We start from the raw sequence: 26339 nt of genomic DNA on the forward strand, positions 1-26339 counted from the left end.
CTTACAGTTTGCATTCCTCGGCCCTGGGCGTGTTGAGCAACTCGCTGGCCAGGCTGACGTACTCCCATGGGATCCCTCTTGAATCGACGCTGAGCTCCCGGCCAGCCTGAGGAAACTCCGAAGGACTCTGCAGGGACGTGAAACTGGTCTCCAGGCAGAGTCTGTGCGGTGGTGTGCCAGCCAGGTTGCTCGGATGGGATTTCACCGGGCTGGACGAAGACAGCAACGCTCTCATTTCCTGTTCGATCTCCATCTCCTGGATCTCGACGACCTCGCGCGCCTCCGACGCCTCCGTCGACGATGCGTGACCGGAAGCCAGCCTCTGCGGCTTCGCCGGCCCCAACGTCGTTACAACCTGGCATATCCAGACGCGTATTTCCATATAATCGTTTCACCCGAATAAGTTCATTAATTCCCGTTTCAATCACCGATTAATCGGCGCAAAACCGCGCTCGCCGATGTTTTACGAACTCTCTCCACGTTTCGCGCCGCTCTCTCTCTCTCTTTCTCTCTCTCCCCCCTCTCTCTCACTATTGTGGTTCCCGATTAGCGGATGATCGAATGATAGTTGCCAGTTTAGGAATATAAAGTGGTGTTACTGATGGAACTGATTTAGCGGGGCTCTTCTGTATCCGATCGTGCGGTTTGCTAATATCGATTGCTTGCTTTGTACCTCGGTGCTCGAGAATTACCGGCCGATTAAGAAATAATTGAATCCGGCGCTCGATACTAGAGCTTGCTTTCTGGAAAATTGTAGAGTCTACTTGCATATTCCGTTTTTTTAGCACGTTTTGTTGCTACCCTGATCAAATTACTTCTTTCGAGCCTAGTAATAATCTTTTACACTGAATTCCGCTCTTGCACATGATTCGATTACCACACTGCGGATCTTATGCATCTATATCGAAAACGAACAAATCGAACACGAAAATAAAATGACATTAGAAAAATGTAAAGTTGATTAAGATAATTTTCATTCTGCATAAAAATCCGCAGTCTACCAACCAATTTATGCTCTTCCATTTGCCAGAATCATTCCCATGTGCAACGAAGCGATCCATAGTCTGCTTTACGAAAGATACCTGCAGTCTCAACACTTTACCTACCAGAAGCCCATTAGTAGGACCATCAATAATTGCTCTTATCAAAAGGAAGCTTAGAAATCTTTTACATTATTGTAGGATGCCGTTTCCGAGCGTTACGACGACGTTGGAAACGGTAGCGACGCGACTATCGGCGTTGTTGATTGCGGTCTTCATATTTTATAGATGCGATGTTGAATTATTGTTCGAGTACGACACGTTAACAGAGAAAGACGTTTGTGACGTTTGTAAATCTCAGACGGAGATTTGTGAAAATTCAGTGAATAAATATCTCTGATCCTACAGTATAATGTCAAACGAATAAATGATTAGATGACATTACGTCATTATTTGGAACAGTTTCTAAATCAGACAATTCTTCTGTATTTTATAAAATGCTAAAAATTCAAATGTCGTATGAGAAAACAGGTTCCATGTTCATAAAAATGATGAAACAATAATGTGTTAATAGCAGCCCACTCCACACAGTTGCAAGTTTGAAGCATCGTGCGCGGTGGACAGCTATTTGGTCTGGAGATTTCTCTCGCAAAGCAGATAATAGACGTATAGATGAACGAAAAAGAGGCAGAGCAATTTACGTACGCTACCCCTCCCTATAATCGCGCTTTGTCGTCGTCGTTGTAATCGCGTCGGCATATTGTCTGTCCGGCGAACAATGGCCAGTCTTCGCGTCAGTTTTCCCGATAGCGATAAAAAATATTGATCCTCGTAGGAAATTCTGTCTTGAGAGGAGAAAAACAGGGACGTCAGGTGCTGACAACTCTCTATAATTACGTTACCGGCCTCCCTGGACGCGCGTCTATAGAGAGGGAAACACGATGTACAGCGCGAGCGTGCACGGAAAAATTCAATTTTCCCCGAATCATTTCAAACTATAATTCAGTCGACGTTTCAAGACCACTTTTCAAGACGTTGTGAATCATGTCGGACGTAGGATGCATGCTGGAGGTAGTTCCCTGGTGGCCTTGAACGATCGATTTTGTTCGGGCGGCTGGAACGAGCGAAAGTTTTCCGAAATTCGTGGGAACTGGGACGCGGAAAAAAGCGGTATGCGTTGATCTCCAGTTTCTTTCTCAAAGAATAATCGCGGGACAATTGCAGTGACAAGGACCACTGTTTTCGGTAATGAGGCGAGCCCGCCGATTCCCATTCTTCGCGTCTTGCACGAAGCAATTTCGTTGAGAGCCGAATTAGAATTTCGCGGTCGCCGCGGCTGCAGCTTTTTCGTTAATAGGAACCAGGACGCGTTAACCGATCCAACGATCATACATTTTTAATCTCCATTATGCGACGCGGAAGTTCTCCCGGCAAACGTTCGTTAAATATTTAACGCTGATCGTGTACTGTCCCCGAACGCGGACGGCTCGTTTAAATTCGCCCGAAAGTAGCGTGTAATGCCGTTCGGTCGCGCAACGAAGTCTCTCAAAACGGATTATTGTAATTCGCGCGGAATAGGAGAACCTCGAACCGCCATTTTACACTACAAAGCAGAACGACTAATACGCTTGAGCTGATTTCCCCTGTAAAATTCGCTCTTTTTGCAGTTTTACGGGATGAAAGGATTACGTACTGGACGTTGATAACTAATTTTACCTTTGCTGAAAGTCGGTTAGGGGAGGAGTGTGCAGAATATTAACCTGTTAACTGATTTTTCGACCGTGAAAGCCATCGGAAAGAATAAAGAACACGATCGAACTGAAACTGCCATAAACAGACCACGAATTTTTATGCGAAATCAGAATTTCACCGAATACAAATGTATTCCATCGACAAATTGAATTATAATTGCATGAAATTCGCGGTCTAGTTGCAAATAATACGCTACGTTAAGTGAGACTATCCTCGAAGCAAGTAAACAGAAGAACATAAAATTAGCGTCTTCCTCGGTTAACATGTTAATGGCAGAAACCTAAATCGCATCCGGCAAGAATTATTGCAGAATGGCGCGACTATAGAACGAAATGTAGAATGATGCGAGGTGCACATGCATGATCGACTGTGAATACCATTCCCTAATCCAGTGATGAGTAACCTGTGACCTGATCGATATATTTAATAATCAAATTGCTTCATCCAGGGATGAAGGACTTTTTTTCTTTCTGAGAAAGATTGCTCGTCACTGCTTTAATGGACGATCTGTATCTAATCATATAGACGCCAATCTACGAATTGGTTCGTTAGAAAAATCGCCATACCGTCCTCTCGGACGATGTCATACAAAACTAATCTCTACATTGTCCAGTTGTGATACATACTTCCCTCGAAAGTTTGGGTTCGTTTCGAGCGGACGTTGGTGGAATGGAAGTGAGCGATACCACTAAATACCGTGATCGTGGGTGCGTTTTGATCGAATGCAAACGAAGGTGGCGAAAATGGGCTGCAATGGTGACGATGACAGAAATGATTTATCTTTCGGAGTTCGCCGGTCGCTGTAGACTCGTCCTTAACGAATCTAATGAATTACAACGTTGATCCATCCAGTTAGAACATTAAGTCTGTATTGCTGATATTGATCTTTCATGTAGCTCTTGAAACTGCAAGATGTTTCGTGTTTGCGCGTTTGCATTTGGACAGTTGTGGACTCGAGCAGAGCGTAGAAAACTGGAGACATTAAAATATGTATTAAAGTGCAATGATTTAATTGATTGGAATTTTTTTTGCAATGCGTATATTATTAAGTATCTAGTATAAACAGAATTAATGACTGGACTCGAACCAGTTTGTTGGAGAAGCTCTCAATGAAGTAATTTCCAGAAGGGAGACTCGTCTTCAGCGACCTCGCACCAGCGATATTGTTCTTTTCAAGCTCCTCTCTCCACTTTACCGTTCGATCGAAGTTTAATTCAAGCGTTCTTTTTAGCGAGATGTCTACCGAATTAACATCTACGAAGCATTTCTCCGGCCAGAGACGTTTCGAAGTGCATTCAAAGAGACAGGTAATCAAAGACGTATAACCATTCACCCTTCTCTTCAATTTTTCTTCGAAATACTTCATTTAATGGTCTGCAGCATTAATTGAAGTATTCATTTTCACGGAATAAAATTTTATTTCATCCACTTGAATTATTTGCACGACTGTTCTGCAACAATTACACGGCACTGTAATGTACAACAGTGGACCTGGAAAAGAGAAGCGGAAGGCATTTATCACTCTACCTAACGTTATTACCCTTGGACCGCGAGAGGGTCCGTCCTAGTGTTTTAACCCTTCAACTGCGAAAAGCGTTTACAAATGTTGTAATTACGCTGATCCATTTATGCACGCGACTGGGGCGTAAACTGCATTTCATTCAATGCTAATTTTAGCATTTAGCAGATTTAGAGCGGAATGATAAACTTTGCATAGTCAAATAGGTCAGACAATTGCCTCGATTTTTGGTGCAATTCGTGTATTATACACGTTCTTCGACTACCTGTCTTCTTCTTAATTTGGTAAGTAAATGCTTTGATTTCATTCGAAGTCGCTATAACTAATTTCTATTTTTGTTAACAACCTACAACAGATGTTAGCCAGAGGTATATAATGACTTCGTAGATGTCTTAATAACTTCTTCCAATCCACGAATTACTTAAATACATTATAGAAAATGTCTGAACACTTTTAGACTGATCTTCACAATTTTATTCATCACAGAATTAAATGTACTCATAAAGAATGCAATGAAGAGTACACACGACGATGAAGTAGTTCTTCATGCACAGATAAAAGTATAGATTCGTTTACTTTGCATGAAAGAATTCAATTATTTGCATCCTGCACGAGCGTAATGAATTCCGTGGCAAGTAGAACTGAGAGGATCAGTGTTAAAATGCTGATTTATCATGTTTTTGTAGTTAATGGAAAACAATAGCGCTGGTGCACGCGTAAACTCGTGTAGAGAAGACACCGAGCGAAGCCTAAAGACGTCTTATGTACCTTGTGTCGTGGCGAGAAGAGTGTGTGGTGGCATTGAGGTCGGCGTCGCGGCTATGCAAGGTGGCCAGTGTACTTTGATGATGGAGTACGACGTGTCGTTGATCGGGCCTCCGTTGGGTCCCTGGGTCCGTTGCAACTGCAACTGTTGCATGCGTTGCTGCACCGGCCTCCGTGGCGCCCCGATCTCTGCACGCTGACACCTAATCCACACCACACACCCTCAGCCACACATCCTCTCGTAAGGCTCGTTGGTTTAGCCACGATTCGAAGGATCATCGTTCGCCAGCTCTTATGCACTTCGTTACTTCATTCGAACGTGTACTTCGCGGGTGCACTGGCTGGCACGATCGTTTCCCTCATCTGTAGTGTCTCCATTTTCTAGGGGTCGGCGGTTTTGATGACTCGGGTCGGATCGCAACCCGGAAATCTATGACTAGACTGCGGATCTTTATGCATTTATATGAAAATTGAGTAGATGAAGTTCGAAATTGTGGGAAATCTCTCCTCTATGAAAATCATTAAGGGGGTAAACTCGTTTCCAGGATTGTAAGGGTGCGGGATGCGCCTTCTTATTTCTCGATAATGCAAAGATGGGGTTTTTCAATGGTCAAAAGCTATTTTTACGTTTACGAGGCATAATTTGCATTATTCGGCAGCATGTAGCTGTTACAGCTTTATGAGAATAGCTACATGCGCAGCTGTATGTTTCCGAATATTGCAAATTACTATTTAATTAATGAATTAATTAAAAATAGGTCTTTTATATTTTATTTAGCACTTTTGACTACTGAAAAACCCCATCTTTGCATTATCGAGAAATAAGAAAGCGCATCCCGCACCCTTGCCATCCTAGAAACGAGTGTTTGGTTTTTGTTTCTTGCAATCGTGCTGACAATTCTTATTTTGCATAGAGATCCGCGGTCTATCTACGACATTCGGGTCTCCAAACAATACAAATTCTCGGATTCCGAGCGGAACCCCAATTTCCGGGTACACCCGTCCACCCCTATCATTTTCTTTCCTTTGCATAGACATGCTGGATGATGCAGAGACAGTTCTTATCGGTCTGGAGATCTGTCTTCTATTTTTTCAAGAATTTATTCTTCACGTACTGTTCAACGCAAGAACCTTTGACTTGTTTTTGAACTTTATGGAAAGTGATCTTTCGCTGGGGTCATTGCAATACTTCATAGAAAATAGAGGCGACCCTGACATTTTGAAAGATTCTCTGGGAAAAGAACGTGTTTTTCAATTTTTTTACAATTCTTCCAGACCATTAAAAACAATGGAGACATTGCAGTCTGCGAAAATTATCGAGCCAACCTGTACGCTATTAACCCTCCATCAGCAAACACCGGGTCATTCGACACTCAAGAATCAAATTGAATCTCTTTTATTCATTTACAAACACGTATCCTGTGTTCTCTGAAATGATTACGTAATTTTCGGAAACAGACAAGAAATAAATAGAACTAACATTCCCATGCAGTTGCGCAATGCATATTACAAGAGTTAAAGTCCACTATGGGTAAGAACTGACCCGGCGTTCACTTTGCATGCAGCTGTCTCGCTGTCTATCTGCCGTGGGTTAATACCTAGTCTAATAGAGAGCTCGTTAACGACAAATTGGATTGCAACGTACGAAATAAGCGGGCCGAGATGATGGAGTATGTCTCGTCGCCTTTTTATTCTCCCTCGTTAAAAACAAATGAGTTTCCCCTCGAATTGTATTTCCGGCACGTTCTACTTTGATACGTGCACAATTTCCGAAAAACTGTTGTTTCCCAACACTAAACTTACCACCGCCAGTCAAATGACTGGTTGTATAGATTTTTATTTCACAATTATTGAAATTATAAAGGTGTTTTCATGAGAATTGAAGGAATACATTTTTTTACTCCGGTATTATATTATAACAAAATCTAAATAAATTTAATCTTGTCATTTTTATAATACTTCACATCAGTTACTTTTGACAATCGGTAGGTTCAGTGTTAAAAATTGGTTTTACTATTTAAAAGAGATATCTTTACCAAAATGACTCCTTATTTCGTAGATCGCGACCCAATCTATTGATCTACAGCCTAAGCTACAAGATAGGCAGGAGAGGGTCAAATACAGCAGTCAGACGGAAAATTGAAGTTTCGGACTCCTGTGGAGTTGAAATGATCTATCGATGAATTTACCGAGTAGAATATACCGGAGTACATATAATGATTCAACTGTTTCTTTCGGAGTCCGGTGTCAGTTAAAACACAGCTACAAACTGTTGAAACAGCTTTCTATAGTTTCGTTAAGTAGTTCCCGTGCGGGAGTGCATTCAGTCGTAAAAGTCCTACAGTCGAAGTTGCAACTAGATACCGGACTACCCTAATCGCAAAGGGTGCAAGAACTTCGACGTTTCACTCTCATGCAAAGCGGAAGCACACGAACAGCCATTTTCTCGGGATGCACTCGGCGTCGACACACTAGCGTGATCTAAAAACAGCGAAATTAAAATAAAGATCGACGAAAAGCTGAAATCAATTAAAAGTATCACTGAAATCATAATACAAATATAAGCGGCAATATAATTCACTGTTACATCTATTTACTATAGTGTTCCCTCTCTATAGACAACAACATTATACAGATTTATGAGTGGACAGCGAGTGGAAGAAGAAAATTTGTATGTCACTCTAGTTTGTTGCAATTCCGGTGGCAAAATTTTCTTTTGCACGAAGATCCGCTGTTTAATAATAATTATTTTCTAAGAAACAGAAATTAAATGAGAAACGTATTTCTTTTTTTATTTCTTCCATTCGTTTTTGTAATGGATATATAAATCCACAGTCTAGAGATCAGAATGCAGATTAATTAGAAAAGTTCTTATAGTTTGTGAAAAAATGGTTCAAGAACGACTATAGAGAGGGAGTGTTTTATACAGGATGTTTTAAGCGTGTTCTATGAGTGATAAAAACCCACGAGCCACAGGGATGAAAAATACAAAGACGAGCATAATCAGAGGCTCTTTGAGGTTGTTTCATCCTTATTGGATGAAGTCTTTACAGCGATCTTCGCAGATACCATCGCATTAAACGGAAGCCGGAAATGCGTGGACACTGGAGACAAAGCGAGATTTTATTACTCTGTTATTGTAGCTTCCGACAGGTTACAAATGGAACGAGATTGTCATTAAACTTTATTAAACCGTTTATTATACCGTGTTCTCGGATAACTCAGCTCGTAAGTGCGCGAAGTTTACCGTTTCGTTATAGTGGAATTAAAGGCGTTCGGAGTGTATTTTTCCTCCTGTGGCTTTTTTTAACAACGCGTTTACGATTCCAAGTTCGCTGATACGTTCTTTTAAAATGTTTTTGCACATAGAACAATTGGACGGGGTGAACGTCGACGCTTGAACGCCTTTTATAGAGAAAATAAAATTACGAAAGCGACGAGTATCATCAATGGAACGTAAACCACGCTGTTTGTAATTCGTCTACGAATACTTGTTCGTGATGCCTCAAAAGCGTAGTTAGGAAGCGAAATCTTATGAAATAAATAACAACGTTCATCATGGTAAAAAGTATATTGATCAAAGTAGCGTACATTGCAAATTATACAGAATCGAGTAGTTACGGGTGCAATCAAAACGACCACTAGTTTATTAACAAGATTCGAAACGTGTGTATATATACGTGTATATAACTATATGTATTATATATACTACCGGCCAAAAGTTTGGAATCACATGCTGATTTTTGTAAAAATCGGATATATCGATAAACTTTGAAATGACTACCATAAAAATGTACCATATTAAGACCCCCAATTCACTGGAACCAGCAAATGACACACCACAAAAAAAAATATTTTTCCCAAGCTGTATTAATGTTTGAACAATCTTGACCACAGAATCTTATAAGGAGGAAATGCATCTACAACTGGTAATTTTGTGGTCGAAAAAGAGCATTCTAAAATAAAAAAATAACATCGACAAAAAGTGGTTCATTAAGGACTCAAGGTGTATCATATTAAGAACCCCTTTCGCTGGAACCAGCAAATGACACACCACAAAAAAAATATTTTTCCCAAGCTGTATTAATGTTTGAACAAACTTGACCCCAAAATCTTATAGGGAGGAAATGCATCTGCAACTGGTAATTTTTTTGGACAAAAATAAGCATTCCAAAATAATCAAAAAATGACATCAACAAAAAGTGGTTCATATTTGGGCACTTTACCCTATACACCCAGTGTAAAACAATGTTCGGAATGAACATTTCTAAAGGGACATCTTTGGCAAATTCTACAAAAAGCATGAAAAAATATCAAATTAGAAACATTCGAAAAACTAATTTCTAGGATACCCTGAATATGTCAGGCTGTTATTAAAAATAAAGGCGGTTTTTTTTTTAAAGAGCAATTTGAAGAAAAATACGCATTCCTTGATAAAAAAATGTAATACAAAATGTAAAATATACTGCTCGTAAGTTTTTTGACAAGTTAATCTTCCTTGATTGTTCTAAAGGCATTCAGTTCTTCTTATAAACCTTCTGTTTCTCTAAATTTACGCCATGATTCCAAATTTTTGGCCGGTAGTGTATGTTGCAATTACAAGAGAATCAGAGAAGCTTGTTTATTGCTCGATTACACCCGGTAATTAAACAAATTCTCGGCTATTAATTAGCACACAGGTGCAACATCGTGTTTCAGTCGTTTTGGATGCAGTCAATTCGTGTGAAAATAAAAAAGAGAGCCCTCTTTAACATAATAAATAAAAATATAATAAATAAAAAAAAACAGAACGAAACGATCGAATATAAAAGAATATGTAGTACATATATCGATTGCGTGAAAGAGCTACGTACACGATTAATTGTATCTGCGACAACGTTACGACAAGAATTCATGCAGTGTCGAGGAGCATGCGTGTCGGTCGACCTAAATCTGAGCAATAAATAATACATAATAGAAAACGATGCTCGGTAAACAAGATCGCCGTAGAAATATATTATTGCGTTAATGGAGCGTTGCGTTTGCTAAGAGAAAACATATGTATATCTACATTATATCGTCGATAATCCGTATCGATTTAAAACTAAAATCAAATCGCTAACGACAACTAAAAATGTAAAACACTACGCTAGTCAACAGCTACGTCTACAACTATCTCGCACTACGGTTACAATAAATAATCTTGTACAAAAACTTGACGGAACATAATAGATAAAACGAAATATGCTCGGTCCTAACACGTAGAACGTCGTTATCTTTTCAGTCACAAAAGCTCCTCGAAAATAGTAGACTGCGGATGCATATGTAAATTGACGGGTATTAGAAAATTCTTTAGCATAATTTGTTTCCGAAGAGATATATTAGAGGCTATCTCATGGATTTCAATGACCTTGTAGTATGTTGTCAATGACCTGAAGCTTGTATATACATAGAGACCGAGAAATTTCTTGATTATGTCATAGCGGTTTGTTTCACGAGCGTTTTTACAAGACACAGCTGTAGATTTCATTACATTCTCCACAAATATAGTATAAAAGTACGATATTAGAAATGTAGTCCAAAGAGGAGCTCGCTACAACATGATTTCGTTGAAAACATATATTTCTATATACCGTTTAAACTAAAGCCAAGGTTAAATGAAAGTTGCCAGTGCACTGACCTTTGCGATTAATTCCAAGGTCGCTAAATTGGAGAATCGCGGCTTTTAATCCAGTTGCTCGTTCTAATGAAGAGAAAGAGCACGCGCGATTTAAGCTCGTAGTTCATTGGCCCCGTTTGCCACTTTGTTCACGGCGAACGCATCAATATCCGCAGTCTACCGTTTGAAAAAGACTGGTTCGAAAGGGTCTGCCGATCAACAATGAGGCGAGGACGTCGCGTCAACGGGCTCCAGATTGCGTATCCTTTCGCTCGTGTACCTCGACGTCGACGACAATGGTCTCGCCGGTCGTTTCCGTGACATTGATCGTGGCGATTTGAACTTGCGTACTATCACGCTCGCGACCGTTCGCGTGTCCGTCAACCAGCACCCGGTTTCCGGGTAGCTTCTGAGCATCCCTCGGGACGTCCGGGTAGTCGGTCGTCTCTTCCAACAGCTCGTAATTACCGGGCCTTACCGAAGACATCCGGCTAACCGGTGTCTGCGACCTCTTTATCTGTCCGAATATCGAGTCGGCCTGGCTTACCTTGTTCAATGCTTTCAGCATGTTGTCCGGCATGTGGTCCTGTATCATCACCGGGCTGATCAACACCTCGTCGAAGTCGCATGGTCCAGCCCACAAAGCCTGGTACACTGGTTCTCGTTTCTTCAACACCTGTCTGCAATCCAACGAGAGGATCAGATGCAACATCGAAGAGTAGACTCGCTTCGCAATTGTCTCCTTCATTGGATCGACACACTTAGCAGTATCTGGGAACCAAGCTGGATAAATTACTGTTTCTTTATAGTTTCTGAGCGGGTAGACTCGTTTTTCTATGATTGAACAAATTCTTCAGTAGTCAAAAGCGCTAGATAAAAAGATCAATCTAGGCTACAATCTACGATCTTTTTTAAAATAAAAATAATCTGGGTTTAAAAAGATATATAAAAAGAAACTTTTTAAAAACCACGTTTATATTAAAATGCACTAAAAAGGAGAAAATAAGTTTTTTAGACATTAGTGACTATAAATAAAAGCGTGGAGCGCTAAACTATATTGACGTAATTTTCGTGGGCGCTCCACGCTTTTATTTCTAGTCACTAATGCCAAAAAAATTTATTTTCTCCTTTTTAGTGCATTTTAATATAAACGTGGTTCTTAAAAAGCTTTTTGTATACACTTTTTAATTTTCTACTTTCTAGTCTTTTTTAAATGGAACGCAAGATATAGTAATACTGGTATGAAATAGTAAGATATATATATATATATATATATATAGAAACGCAAGATATGGAAATACGCGAGATAGAATGAGGGGATGACTCCGAGAGACGACGTCTCTTGATGGAGTCCGAAATTATCCGAAATGGAACTGAATATGAGTAGGGAGTGCTGGCGCGCGGAGTGGGGATCGCTGAACGCGATCACGTACTACCGAGCGTCGCGCGGCGAGGTGTGACGGTTAATATAAAAAATTTTTTTCTCCTAGACGAACAGTTTTTAAAAATTTGTTTTTTAATATTGTATTGTCATCCAGTTCTGAGCTATGTTTAAAGCTTCAAATTGCTAGCTCATCGGGTAGTGGTCTAAAATTCGATTACAAGATTTGACTCATACAACAACGACAACTCGGCAAGCTAATATAAGCGTGGTAAAATAGAATCACGGCCTAGATTGATCTCTTATCTAGCATTTTTGACTATTGCAATTCTGGAAACGAGTCTACTCCCTTAACCCTGTATTTAATTTTGACAATGTCAAGTTCAAGTTTGATTTGTATGTATTTCCGATCGGATAACCTGGAAATGTTGCTTCTGATCTGTATCTAATTTCGTAATCGTTAGGTCTTTCCTTTGTGAAAATACTGCTACGTGCGACGGTTGCCGTCTTCTACGAGCAACTATACTATACGCTGGGAGCATGCAGTCGAAGGCATTCGCGGAACCAGAAGTTGGGAAACTCGATTTTCTATGCTATGCACCCGGAAATTGCCACGACTGCTCAACCGCTCAAACATGCCTGATCGTTTGTCGCCAACGAAGCATGATTTCGGTTTTATTTAGTAACAAAATTGCGAGTTGCTGCTCATGAACCTTCTATTTATTCAACGTTGTAAGAAAGGATCGTATATTCACAATGATCTCGCTGTTGTTGCAGCGATCAAATACTTTTGAGCGATCGTCAACTTGTATTCGACTAATGCAAAGCGGAAGGGTGTTGATATTTCGATATAGTTGATCTAGATTATAATTCTCTACAAACTCTTTGTATGTGTCAGGGAATCTCTGTAAATAATGAAAAAAGGATGATCGTGCCGGTGAGAATCCTGCAAACTATACATCATCCCCTGTAAATTAAACACACTTCCGAATATTTCGAAATAATTCGATCGATCAATCAATCTACGAAAATGATTCCGTGCAGAAAACACCAAATTCTACGTATCGTATTGGACTAAATGTAATTCTTCTCTAGACTCGTTCATGCACGTTCCGTTGATCGGTGAAGCAACCGATCGTTGAAAATTCGAAATAACGTTTCTCCGTTGTTGTGCATCTTGTGCAACTTGAAGAATCATCTGCTCGAAGATTTTGATTATGGAATCCGAACGAACGGTTGCTTGATCGACCAGCCGAAGGAAGAGAGACACCATTGCGGGAGCAACGTCGTCTGGGACGAGATAGACGGTGCGTCAGACTTGTCAGGGAAAAGAAGTGAAGAAGTACAAGTCCAGGGTAGGCATGCGGGCTCAGACCCTCAAGATGCAATTACCCAGAGCAGCCCTGAAAACGCAAACTTTTCGAATAAACGTACCTCCAGCGGCTTTCATACTTCTGCCTAGAAATGGAAAAGATTGCTCGATTAAAACAGTCGATTTGGCGAGAGATCGGTTCTTCGATCCTAGAGATAGACTAGATACAATAGGCTCGATTCACGAAATTTCTTCGCGAATGATTTTATAGGAAGCAATCGAAGCTTGGACAGCAAATGTTTGAACTTACTCTCCCTTGTTTGGGTGATGTCGTACAACGTGTATGATTCGACCAGGTGGGTATAGAGGTCGGTGCAATGTCAACGCAATACTGGAGTCGCTCGGCACAACGGTCTGCGAACGGGCCAGGTCCTTGTCCCTCTGATACTCGCTGATGCATCCGCCAGCCTCTAAATTTGCGGCTGAGGTGGGGGTGGAACCGCAACCGCAACATATCACCGAGCACGCTATCGTTTTCCACTGTAACGAATGCCGCGATTGATACACCGGTTTATCATTGGCCCCCAGTTTCTGGCGCATAGTCGCAATCTACGGTCGCATAGTTGCCTCGAAATTTTAATAGCTGACCAATACACCACTCTATCAGGTTCAACGGTCTAGAGTAAAGGTACCACTTACAACAAACTCTTTAGAAATTAATAGAAATAAAGCTATTTTGACAAACAAGATTGACGTTTCCGGAGAACTTTATTGAGAACATTTACAACATGTTTCGCAAATAGTTAACAATTTCTACGAACGATCTTACGCGACGAAGATATTAAAGCTCGGCGTCTTTGACAAGAATACTTTTTAGAAATTAATGAAAATAACGAGGATATTCAGATATGTGATATTTGCTCTTTTGAGGAACCTTAAGCTCGGCGTCTATAACAAGCAAACTGAAAGTAAACGCATAAATGCAATCCATTTCAGAGGACTCGATACTTCTGAAAATGTTCGTTAAAAACGTGCCACGTTCGCGAAGTAATTAAACTTTCCATCTGTCGCGAGAGGTAATTTAAACTTCACGTCCTCGCAGTGAAACTAATGAACACTGGTAGTAGTGGATTGCTTTTAGACTCGTGTATCAATTATTGAGAATATAAAAGTGTTCTCGACCGGTCTTATTAAAAGCAATTAATATATTTACGTGTTCTGCGATGAAAGTCGTTTGAAGGTTTAGTATGTACATGCATTTTTGTGAAAAAGATTAATATACAGGATGATTTTGGGTACAGGATTGTCCCAGTTCCTAAAACCACCCTGTATAGACGCGGAGTCTGTGATAAAGTAAATGCATTTTTGCGATTCGGATAATAATTTCGGGCAATAAACCGGGTTCTATGGCGCTCCAGTTTTTCGCATTCGAGAAATACGTACCTTGGGGTCGACGCTCCTCTTTATGGCATTGATAAGATCGGCCCTCAAGCTTTCCATTTGCCGGAGCCCTATCCTAGGCACGACGTCCTTTCCAACCACCACGGATGTAATAAATTCCTGCGTGTATTGCTGCGCGGGCATGCTCAACAGACCACCAGGCGGACCAAACGAAAAGCACACCAGGTCCGGGTAGTCTTGTTTGAGTAGTATCGCAAGGATAGCTGCCGTGCCAGCTCCTAAGGAATGGCCAACTAATGCCAGACCGAATTGATCCGTGCCCCTCGAGGGATCCTGAAACAGAAATTCGAACGATTCGAACGAGACCAGGCAACGATGTGACAACTTGTATGCGATTCTAGCATGATATAACACTAAAAGAATATCCACTTGTATTCTTATTATACACTCTCCCGCTCATAAGTCTTAGGACAGCGATCATTAGACTGCAAATCTTTATGCATTTATAGCAGCGGTTTCTAACCTTTATGCTACTATGCCTCCCGAAAAAACTTTTTCTCCGCGCCTCCCTATCTTTTAATCGATATAATAATATACACACGTTTTAAAATACTGAAAACTACAATTAACAGAATAATAACAAGGTTTTGCTATAACAATACGAACATGCTTATTTATTTTTATATTAATTACTAATTAAACTACATCTAATGCATCAAAATTTAATACGAGTGTTGTTGTTGTTTATTGGCACAAAGTTCATCAAATCTTGGGGGCAATGTGGAGAGTGCCACTCGTAACTCTTTTTCGACTATTAACCTGGTTTGATATTTGGTTTTCATTGCAGCCAGTGCCGAAGAGCTCGTTTCGCATAAATAAGACGTTACAAACGGTAGAAGCACATGCATTGCTTTGCAATACAAAGATTCATACTCTCCACTAAGATTCACCCAAAATTGAATTATGGTTTCATTTTGAAACTTCTGTTTCAGTGAGCTGTCGCATGATAATTCTATCAATTTTTCCTTTTCGATGATTGTCAGCTCAAATTCGTCTTCTTGATTGTCGATAAATGGATTCTGTATCCACAAAACCTTTGAGAAATCAAGGTCTTTGAAATAATTTGAAAAATGCAGCACTGAACTATATCCAAGTGATCGATAAAAAGATTTTTGCTCGCTTCAATATTGGCTGTGTCATTATAATTTGTATTACGTTTCCCTTTAGATGGAAATATTCTTTCTTCGAGCATTTTTCCACCGTAATTTTAAACTGCTTCACAATAAGATCGATTTTTAAATGACAAAGACGTTGTACGCACACTTTATCTCTTCAGCTTTATAAATATACCTCCGAGGAGTATGCAATTAAGGCTGTGCATATAAATAAGTATAAATACGGTGTTTTCTGTTTGGAATCACACTTTGGCTATTCATAATCATGCTGGCGGTAAACTCGTTTTGGTCGCGTCAACAGCGAGGAATGGAGATATTAACGAACAAATTAGAGCGATCAAAGTGAGCAAACGTTTGCTCGTAAGTTGGTCCCGCTCATTTGTGGACTTTGACAAGAAAGAAGCTTCGTGGATTATGATAAACCATAGTGTCCATTCCCAAACGATATAGATGCCACAAAACTCTCGCAATTAACCCTACAGTTACTCAAAAAATGTTTGAACACTGAATTTCCAATTTTTGATGAATTGTCAATATTTAAACTGTTATTCTTTTCTTTCAAGATATTTTTGCATGATGTCTAAAAATTTCTCTTGGAAATGCTACAAGTTGAAAGATGCTGAATCCGCCATAGATTGGAAGATTGAACCCTTACACCGATCCCCTAAAACGTCGAATACCTTCGCAGCCACTCCGCGCAGAGGAAAAAGCGTAAACCCCGGGTCAATTAACGGACAGCAGAGAATAAGAATTTAGGGGGCATTTACTGTCAAGTAAACCGACCATTTCTGCAACCGTGAATGATAGTGGCAGGCGTTTCGAAGGTCGATAAGATTCTCGAGTCGATAAACATTCTCTCTAGTGTGTCCTGTATGTAGGGCATCTTACGTGAGCACGCTAACAGTCGTAAATATGAAACAGCTCGGGAATTCACACGATAAACTTAGCATCTACTTTATGAGATGATGTAGGGGAAGTTTTTCGAACGCAATCTCGCCCGGGGGAGAGAGGACACCGTTTTATTTTCCTGGCCATATCTATTTCTCAGACCGAACGGGTCACAAGTAATAGAGAAAACGTTATCAAAGAAATTGTCTACATTAATTACAAGATACAGGAGCTACAGTGCTGTGAATAATTATAAACTCAACCATATTTTTATGTTTTTCATAGTAAAGAAACAAACATTGACGAAACCGTTTATGCATTTTTATAGTCTAATATAAAACAAAAGTGAGCAAACAAAAATTAATAGTTTTGTTCCACAGAAGTCTCGAAAAAATGGCATTTGTCCGTATAATTGTGGCTTAAGCTGTGAATAAGTATAGACTTATTATTAATTTTAATATCTTTCTTTTATTGTTAGTATTTAGTACATTTACCTTTATTTTTTATTACATGTATGAGTATGATTTTGCAAAATCCTGAGGTCGTAGACTTTTGAGACCAGATTTGAAATCAGCATTTCAAAATCTTCCGCATTTTTTAAATTATTGTTACAGGCCCAGATAAAAAAGTTGACAAAACATCATTTTTAAAAATTTTGTATAATTCCTACCAATTGCAATCGTAATAAATTTTTGTTTACTTATTTTCTAGCGAACTAGCCGGTCTAACATCTTTAAAAAATTCAAGTCCTTTGGACCAATTTCTAAAAAGTTATTCGATTTTTAAGGGTGTCCACTTAATATTGCCGCTGACTGTATATTAATAAGAAACAAGCCGTTTTTTCAGAATGCATGATGTAACATAATTCAATTCAGTTTTGTACCATTCAAAATACCCAGCTCAGAATCCAAAATTATGTTTTGTCCCGATATTTTCACAAGCAGAGCAATATGTTTAAATTCTCTAAATGTTCATCTACTGATTATTGTGATACATGCATAGAAAAAAGCAAAAAGCACAAAGCAAATTTCCCAGAGGATCCAACATTTCTTAAGCGATATTCGGCAAGCATAATTATTCCGTTTAACGCAGGCGTGGGCACGGGTGGAGCCCCTCAAACGCCTGCTTCCCCCACCAAGCTTCCTTTCGGTGGCGCTCCTCGTGGCTCCGATGCACGAAGCCTGCGCACTGCTTGCGACAAGCGAAACGCGTCCTTCCTACATAGTAACGGCGGATGCTGGTGGGGGACAGTGGGCGCTACGGTGGGGACAGTTTTGCCTCAATTGAGGCAAAATTGCCCACGCCTGGTTTAACGAGTCAACGGGCGCAGGTCGCGATTTGCATTTAAAGCGACTGAGAAGAGAAACGGTACCTTGTTCAAAGCACGGGATATAATTTCCTCCTCGAGCAGCTTTTTACGGATATATTCGGCGGCTTGGACCATCCCCTTGTGCCCGAGCCAGTCCTCCCTCGGCGGTGACAATGGTAACACTTCACCCTCGGCGTTCAAGTCCGTTAGCACGTCCTTCATGCTAAGCGTGCCCCGTATGCTCACGACAACCTGGAAAACAGGAAAAAGAGACCGGAGGGAACGCGAGATTGGTAATTAAACATTCCGGCTCCGGGGGCGGGATGAAAGCGATCGTTACGAGTGCGTTATTAGGCGGGCTGATTCTCGCGGCTGAGCGGCTTTAATGATCGCAAGAGAACCACGCTCGTTAAGATCACTCTATGCGCGCAGCTGCACACGCGAAACTTTCATAATCTAACTCCGACAAAAAAACTGCTCCGTCGAACAAATCCAACTGTCGCGGCTCGAAATGTTACCACCTGCCGCTGCCACCTTTTCCTTCGGGAATTGCTTGTCATTCGGAAATCATTTTTAAACGAAAGTTGCGCGCCATTTCTGAAGAAATTGGTTGGGCGACATATAAAACAGCAGAAAAGATTTTAAAAAATCAAGAATGTTGTAATGTTGCGTTTAATGTAACAACGTAGTCAAGGGATAAAATCAATTTTTATGTTATTCCCGTTTCTCACGATTAATGCAAAACATTTTTATTTTGCATACAGATCCGCAGTCTACTAATCACTTTACTTTCGGTTCGAATTTTTACCACGGTTTTCAAGTCAGTTTGCGTTCTGTCATTCTAAAGAGCACTCTATTAAAGTCGAAATACTCCTCTAGTATTTATTAATATAATATTTCATTTATTACGACACGTATTTCGGTCTTGTTCGGGATATATCGATTCACATAAAGAGCTACATATTAATTAGTTTCCAGTGTAATGTCCATTGTTCTGGTACACGCATTCAACGTATGTAGATCCGCCTCCAATTTGTCTCGAATAACACATCATCATTTGCGATATCGATTTTCTCTCACGTAGTCCATCGTTAAAATTTCACCAGCTTTCGTTGCAGATTTCTCCATCCGGCACTCAAACAAAATACACTGCCTCGATTTTCCTAAGTAAATCGTTTTTCTATCAACATCGTTCCGCGTTCTCTCGATCTTCAAAACAAATATACACGAAGGTAATACAGAATTTCGTGACAGGTCATGCTGCTAAGGTTTCAGACAACGCAAGTGAAATTTTATTTCTGAGGTGACAGGTTTGGCAGATGGAACGTCTCGTAAAATAACACTAAAGTTTTATTAAAATTTGCATTTCACTGCCCTGCGAGAACCTTCATGAGCTATAAATCCACAAATATCTACGATCTAGCAATTACTCGAGGACGTGACGCTTCGTTTCATCGGCACAAAAATGGCGGCACTTAGATTCCAGATCTTAATATCGTAAGTAGAAATTCGTACGACCCACTTCTGTACATTTGAAATTCAAATGAGCAATTAAACTGCAATATCTGCAGCTCTATTCTGCAATATTTACGCACTTCGAAGCGTATATTTCATCGTCTAATTGAATTCGTTATCGTCTAGGTTTCAGCAATAATTAAGTTTCCCGGGAACATTAAACACTTTGATCGGGGATATTCTCTTAACTTCGTTAGTTACTTGATAGGTCGCAGCTATACTGCGTACTTTATGTTTTTGTAGTATCTACAGATGTTCGGAACATTATTTGGTTCGGTCGAACTCTTTGAAACTTTGGTAAAGTTTAATCTAACTTTTTAAGTTCTCTGCAGTCGAAGTAAATTTCTTTTTAAACTCGATAAACTAGTTCTTGTTCTACGAGAAAACGAAGTCAGTGTCACACGGGACACACATAATCGGCGCTAATGAGCGCACATTCGGAACTTCCAATCATCTAGATTAAAAAATACCGAAATTACCGACAAAATTATTTAACATATACTCTGTGTTTCAGTAACCAGCATTTTTCACTTCAACCCCTTGCCTTTCAATATCGTTTCAGACTCGTGATGAAGATTCTGAACAGAGTCTAATAAATATGCATGCTATTAATTTCCTTTAAACCGAAATAAAATTCTATTTTGGTTTTGTTAATGTACAGCTATTGGGAAACATATAGGCGTACAATAGATATAAAGTTTCTCCTTAGTAGAAAATTAAGAATTACAAAAATAGTTTTAATCACTGAAATCGTAAACTAAATCGTAAGGCGAGGGGTTAACAAATCCTTTACGGAATATTAAAGCAGCTTTTTCGAATTTTCTACACCGTAACATCTCATTATATTTTCAATGGTATCTATTAAAAACTGGTCGTATTAAAATATTGAAAAGGCCGAACGAGAGCTCCGCCTCTGGTATTTCATATTTGATACCGTGCCTGTACCTCCGAAAAGTTTCGCAGTTCAACTATGAACGGCAAAGCTACTTTAATGAGCAGCGTCCAAAATCTCAACGGAATCGCGCACCACTACGCCAATGACTAAACGAATCCCGGAAAACGTGAGCAAAGTTAGAAAAGCAGCGGTGCAGTTCTTGAAAAATGACATAGTCGGATGTCCAACGCGAACTGGACAGCAATTAATTAACAGCGGTCCTCTCGCGCTTTATAATTAAGCAATCGCGGAGACCGAGGTGCATATGACGCGAGCCGAATCACGGTAAGTATCAGGCAGGGGCCCTAACTGTTATAACCGAAAAAGAAAAAAAGTCATGGAATTATTAATAAAGAATATATGTAGCTCCAGCGTCTTGCAATTGATGCACGAACTTTGTATTTTGCATAAACATCCGGAGTCTAATTATGTGATATTTGGTGAAAATGTGGTGGCTAATCAATAGACTGCGGATCTTATGCATTTATGGCATAAATGAGCGGGTGCATTTTAAATCAGTAGAAAGGTTATAATGATTTAAGAGGGCTAATATATTTTTCTCAGCTTGTTAAAATGACTAAAGTGAGAATATTATTTATGTGGCTCCAGTCTACTAATCAACACACTATTCGTTGATAGTAAAAAGAACTACAAAATAGAGATGACAATCCTGAAAATGAAGCCTTTGAGTGATGAAAAAATTCGATTTCTACCAGAATACAATTCAAGAAACGTGTGATTCTTTGATCAATAAGAAATAGTTGCGGTTAATTAACGTTACTGTTAAAAATCGGACATTTCGTATGCAACGATCTGATATTAAATGAAAAATTCATGACAGAGCTGAACGATATCGATTTAATTCCGAATTAAACTGTCGGAACGGCCAACGGCGATGAGCATAATCCGCTGTTTTCGATCGAGGCCGATCGAACGCGATTGCGGGAGAGGGTCGTAGAATGCGTTCCGGCCTGGATGCACTTCCGGTTTGCTGCTCAGGGATAGTGCATTCGAATCGATAGGGGACAAACCTTTTTCCTGGTGTAATCAAGCGCGACGAAGAACGGCGTCTCGCCGACGTCGACGTGAAAAGTCGCGTAAATGACCTCCACCTCGGCGACGTCAACCATCTTTCGTAGAGCGGCGTAATTGCACTGGCAACAATTGTCCTCCACCACGGTTGCATCGTCCTGGTGGCCACCACAGGGGAAACAGCTGCATCGTATTCTACGGGACAAGATTCCGGCGCTGTTATCACGCGAACAATCCCTCGCCCCGGGAAATTCATCCGCTCGCACCAATCATTTCGAGCATCTCGAACATCCGCCTTCGAATCACGAATTCAACGCACTGTCCGTGGCTGTGAACAAGGCACAGAGGCAACGGAAGACACTACCTGTTCAGAATTCATCTCGATCGATAGCGAAATTTTCCCAATCTAATTACTACGCTGCGGATGTTGATGGAAAATACAAATTTTCCACGCGAATTACAACAAACTCGAGTGAAATAGAAATTGAATAGAATGGAAATTATATAATAGTATCTTTTAATTCTTTTAATGTCTTCACTGTTTTGAACAAGGCACAGAGGCAAGCGAAGACACTACCTGCTCAGAAATTTAGAATTCGATACGCTGACACTGTCATCTCGTTCGATACGAAAGTTTCTCAATCTTCGGAAAGTAATTTCGTTTTTCGTGTAGCGATGTAATTGCTTCCATTCGTTATTAGTAGACTGTGGATCCTTATGCATTTATAGCAAAATTGAGTAGATGAAATTCAAAACTGTCGGAAACTTTGTAAAATTTGAAGATGTCAATATACGATTTCTCTTCTATTAAAATCATTAAGGGAAGAAATTTCTTGCAATCGATGCAGACAATTTTTATTTTACATAAAGATCCGCAGTCTAGTTATTAGTTAACCTTATTTTGAATCGCGAAATCGCGGGTACCCGAACCTTGTAAACTTTCGAGATCCCAACCCAACCCGACTCGACCCGAAGCGAAATTTCGGGTACACGTACACCCCTAATAATTTCATGACGTTGTGAATTCAACCAATTGATTTTGTATATTACTGTCGAACTGCATGTATTAATTTGCATGTAAAATTTCATACACCATATTTCACGTAGAACCGCATCTATCAATTTCATGTATGAATTTCGTATAGAACTTCAAGTATTAATTTCATGTAGAATTTCAAGTATTATATTGGACGCAGCACTTGCATAATAAAACTAAAAAAAAGACAATATTACGTTACGTGCAGAATCGTATCAATAATGTCCAAAAAAAAAAATGGACAAAATCGAACACGAAAATTTATCGGGTACGCGTGCATCTGAATTCGTCTGACTAATGTGTCTGGCCATGACTCACTGTTTCTACTTGCGATGAACTATAGCCGGTGCCGCAGAGTAATTTTTCATTGGCTCAACGATGCTCTATAGTACTCATTTGCATAGAATTGTCGAGGGAAAAATGGTGTCGCGATTAGCAATTTTTAAGAGAAATGTGTATTAGATCATTGAAAATGAATGAAATTTACTGTGCTTACTTTTCGCTCCGAAAGTGGAATAATCAAACTATTGTACAAAATGTATATGCTTTCTGAAAATTAATATTCCACCACAAACCGTCACGTTGAACGATGAGAATTACATTGTTAGTAAATCTAACCCAGAACCACTCGTGTTAATCACAGACCAAATGCCGATATGTATGCGTATAATAAACTGATCGACGTTTTCGCGCAATAAATATACCAACAGTCCCGGGACGGCAAGAAAATGAATTCGTGATTGAAAGGGACTAAATAATATTCCGTAATAATTACTTGATTCGAGAGAAGCTTAATGATTTTTGAAAATAATCACTAGATTGCGGATGTAGTGCAACAAGGGAGTTGCTAGCGACCGAGGGATAATTATGGAAGACAATGGAAGGAATAGTGCAAAATCACGCTAATGCAGGGGCGTTCGAGTAACAGAGCGATTAATCAAGCTTCTTTCAAAGACGAGGCCAGGATCAGGTGGTGGACATGCGCCGGAAGTAACAATGGTTGTAATTAAATGACCGCGGATCGATCGTTTTGGTGTTCGGAACCCTGTTGAAAATCAATGGGCAAGCGTAACCGCGTTGACAACACACCTGTGTGCATGTGTGGCGGTTAAGTTACCTTGCGCACAGCTGACAGATGCCGGACGAGTGACTAACGAGGAACATGGGCCAGCCATAAGCAGCAAGGGCGAAGTGCATGTAGTGAATGGCGGATTGAAAGTGGCCCAGATCACCATCCTCGGTCAAGGACAAGAATTTGGTGCGGGGCGTGACCGGCACGCCGGACAAAAACTCGTAGGTGTCGTTTTTCCGCTGCTTCACGATCAATTCGCGCTCAATCTTCTGGAATTTCCTCAGCAACACCAGCCCGGCAACAACGTCCGATGGAACCACGTCCAGGTCCCGGAAGAAATCGCTCAGCAATCTAGCGATGTCCGCGAACGAGTTCTGCGACACAGCAATTTTATGTGATTACTTTCTTCAAATTCGATTAAACACACCATTCCGTGGTCGTAAGGAAGAACGCCGCGTGTCGCATACTTTCACTTTCGAGAGACTGCCGTCCCTCATTTCACGAACTGAATCTGTCCCTCGGTGTCAAACTGACACAGTGATAAGAAATCGATACAATAACAAGGTAAACAGTTATTTTTCGATGTTTTTGTTATTCAAATTGACGAGTTGACATTAAAAAAAAAATAAAAGCCATGAAGGTTCGGTCAAACTTACCTACAAATAACAGAACAACATAACTTATTTCGGGAAAACTGTGTCAAATTGACACGAGGGACGGATGAGGGGTAAAGTTTTGATTACTAATACTTTGACATAGAACATTGGTTAAATTGCATTATTTTCTGAGCCTTCCGAGTTTGTTTTCATGACTCTTTTCTGGTGAATACGTAAACAGCTCAATTAATGCATAAACTCTTTTTTGATTGACAAGTACAACGCAGTCTTGCACATCTAGGTGCACACTTACTCGACTTCTGTCCGAATTACCCATGCAGCAGAACAGCATTCTGCACCTGTTGTCCCAACTGTCCTGGTATGCACGTATCACCTTCCTGCAACGAAACTTGCATTGTTTTCACTGGCGATGCAACTCACTGCAGGGATCCATGCAAATGTGTTTCACCTTTGAGAAGGAAATTTGAGGGAATTGTGGTCGGATGGAATTTAGCTTTCTGTGCGCGTTGTTCTTATCAATTATAATCAAAGGAGGACGGTAAATTAGAGACACTATTGGTATTGGAGTAATGTTTAGAGGTCTTTGCGGATGTGGATTAAATTAAGAGAAAATACAATTGGCCAGAATTTCTAGAAGAGAAATTGCCAGAGAAATTTCCAAATTGTTATAACTGGATTGCGAATCTTTAACAGGTTGAAAATAATATAGTAAGTAGTAGGGTAAACTGTACTATTGCTGGCACTGCAGTAGCACTTTTGATTTAAACGGCAAATATTAAAAATTCCTCGTATAGAAAATTATTTTATATTGCTTCTTATTTATATGTCAAAGCAACGCTGTAAGTTTTCATAACAGAGTTCCACATTCCACTGTTAGCAACGCTGCTACATTCAGTAAGATCGACGGATGACCACAGTGCAGTGTAAATAGTGTTTTATTAAAATGTTCGTTACGAGTAAGTATACTTTTATCGCTTTATAACTTAATTTCTTCAAATTATTTCACTGTCAAAAATTAGACCTGCCCATTTTTATCATAAATGCATAAAATCCTATAACATAGGGAGCAGAAGGAACAGTCGTGGATTCGATTCAAAGGGAATATGGTAATGAATAAAGGGGAAAAGTATCAACCAGTAGAAGTGGATGGCAATAAGTCAGACGGCAAGAGCAAAAGAAGGATTGCCGAACCGTTACCTTTGCCGCCAGTTTCTCTTTCTGCTGCCGCTTCGGTTGTAATGCAATTTGCCGCTTCTTGATTCCGCCTCTCTCATGCTGCGCTGATATTTCTTCATTTTCACCCACGATCTACCCGCGGCGTCATACGTGCACCATACGGTCACCGACACGAACGCCAGCACGCACCAATTCGATACCACTAAACCTGTTGTGCGTAAAGTTTATACTGTAATCGAATCGTTCCGATTGGAGTAAAGCTATTTCTCGTTTCCCTGGATTCCCGTCACATTAAATGCTTTATCACCGCAATCCGATTTTATATGCGACTTCTCACGAATTTAACGCTGGAACTACGATCAATGACCTGAGAATCCTTCATCATTAATATATAGAATCGTTATTTATAAGTAGACAGCGTACTAAATGAGCACGTGTAATTTAAAATGCTTTTATAGTATTTTCAACCTATTGAACATATTAATAAAGAAAATAAATATCTATGTCACTCCGGTTTGTTGAAAATTAGGTGGAAAGTTTTTATTTTGCATAGAGATCCGCTGTCTATTTATAAGTAGAATGATATAAGTACAATGAAGTTGAATATAGAACGTGTAGAATGAAATAAAATCATATTTATACAATGGAAAGAGCCTTTGTACATCCAAAACAAATGAAAATTGCACAAAATTCTATCGAATTTTATATTTTAGCCTTCCTTCATCATTTTGAAGAACGCAGACTATTTATCAGAAACAAAGAAGATCGCACGGTATTACAGAATGTTCCTCTTAGTTTTTCCAAGCGATTTTCCAGAGATGGACGTAAGGGAAAAAT

At 39.9% G+C, this 26339-nt stretch overlaps 1 protein-coding gene across 9 annotated transcripts in view; it reads right to left on the reverse strand.

Annotated features, from left to right (window-relative positions):
* The window catches only part of Inae (inactivation no afterpotential E), a 103030-nt gene that overhangs the window by 2608 nt on the left and 74083 nt on the right, over positions 1-26339 (reverse strand). For 7 of the 9 annotated variants that reach the window (XM_076422709.1, XM_076422703.1, XM_076422700.1 and 4 more), the window contains 10 exons: positions 25524-25710; positions 24619-24703; positions 23755-24083; positions 21601-21796; positions 18184-18372; positions 14791-15081; positions 13658-13887; positions 13470-13493; positions 11202-11334; positions 6-355 (listed from right to left, as the gene is read on the reverse strand). In XM_076422709.1, the coding sequence (XP_076278824.1) occupies positions 6-355; positions 11202-11334; positions 13470-13493; positions 13658-13887; positions 14791-15081; positions 18184-18372; positions 21601-21796; positions 23755-24083; positions 24619-24703; positions 25524-25710 (2014 nt within the window). Of the gene's footprint in view, positions 1-5; positions 356-5019; positions 5220-11201; positions 11335-13469; positions 13494-13657; positions 13888-14790; positions 15082-18183; positions 18373-21600; positions 21797-23754; positions 24084-24618; positions 24704-25523; positions 25711-26339 lie in introns of all 9 variants that reach the window. The other 2 variants (XM_076422706.1, XM_076422705.1) reach the window with 2 other exon arrangements.

Source organism: Lasioglossum baleicum, chromosome 4 (genome assembly GCF_051020765.1).
Source record: "Lasioglossum baleicum chromosome 4, iyLasBale1, whole genome shotgun sequence".
Lineage (NCBI taxonomy): Eukaryota > Metazoa > Arthropoda > Insecta > Hymenoptera > Halictidae > Lasioglossum > Lasioglossum baleicum.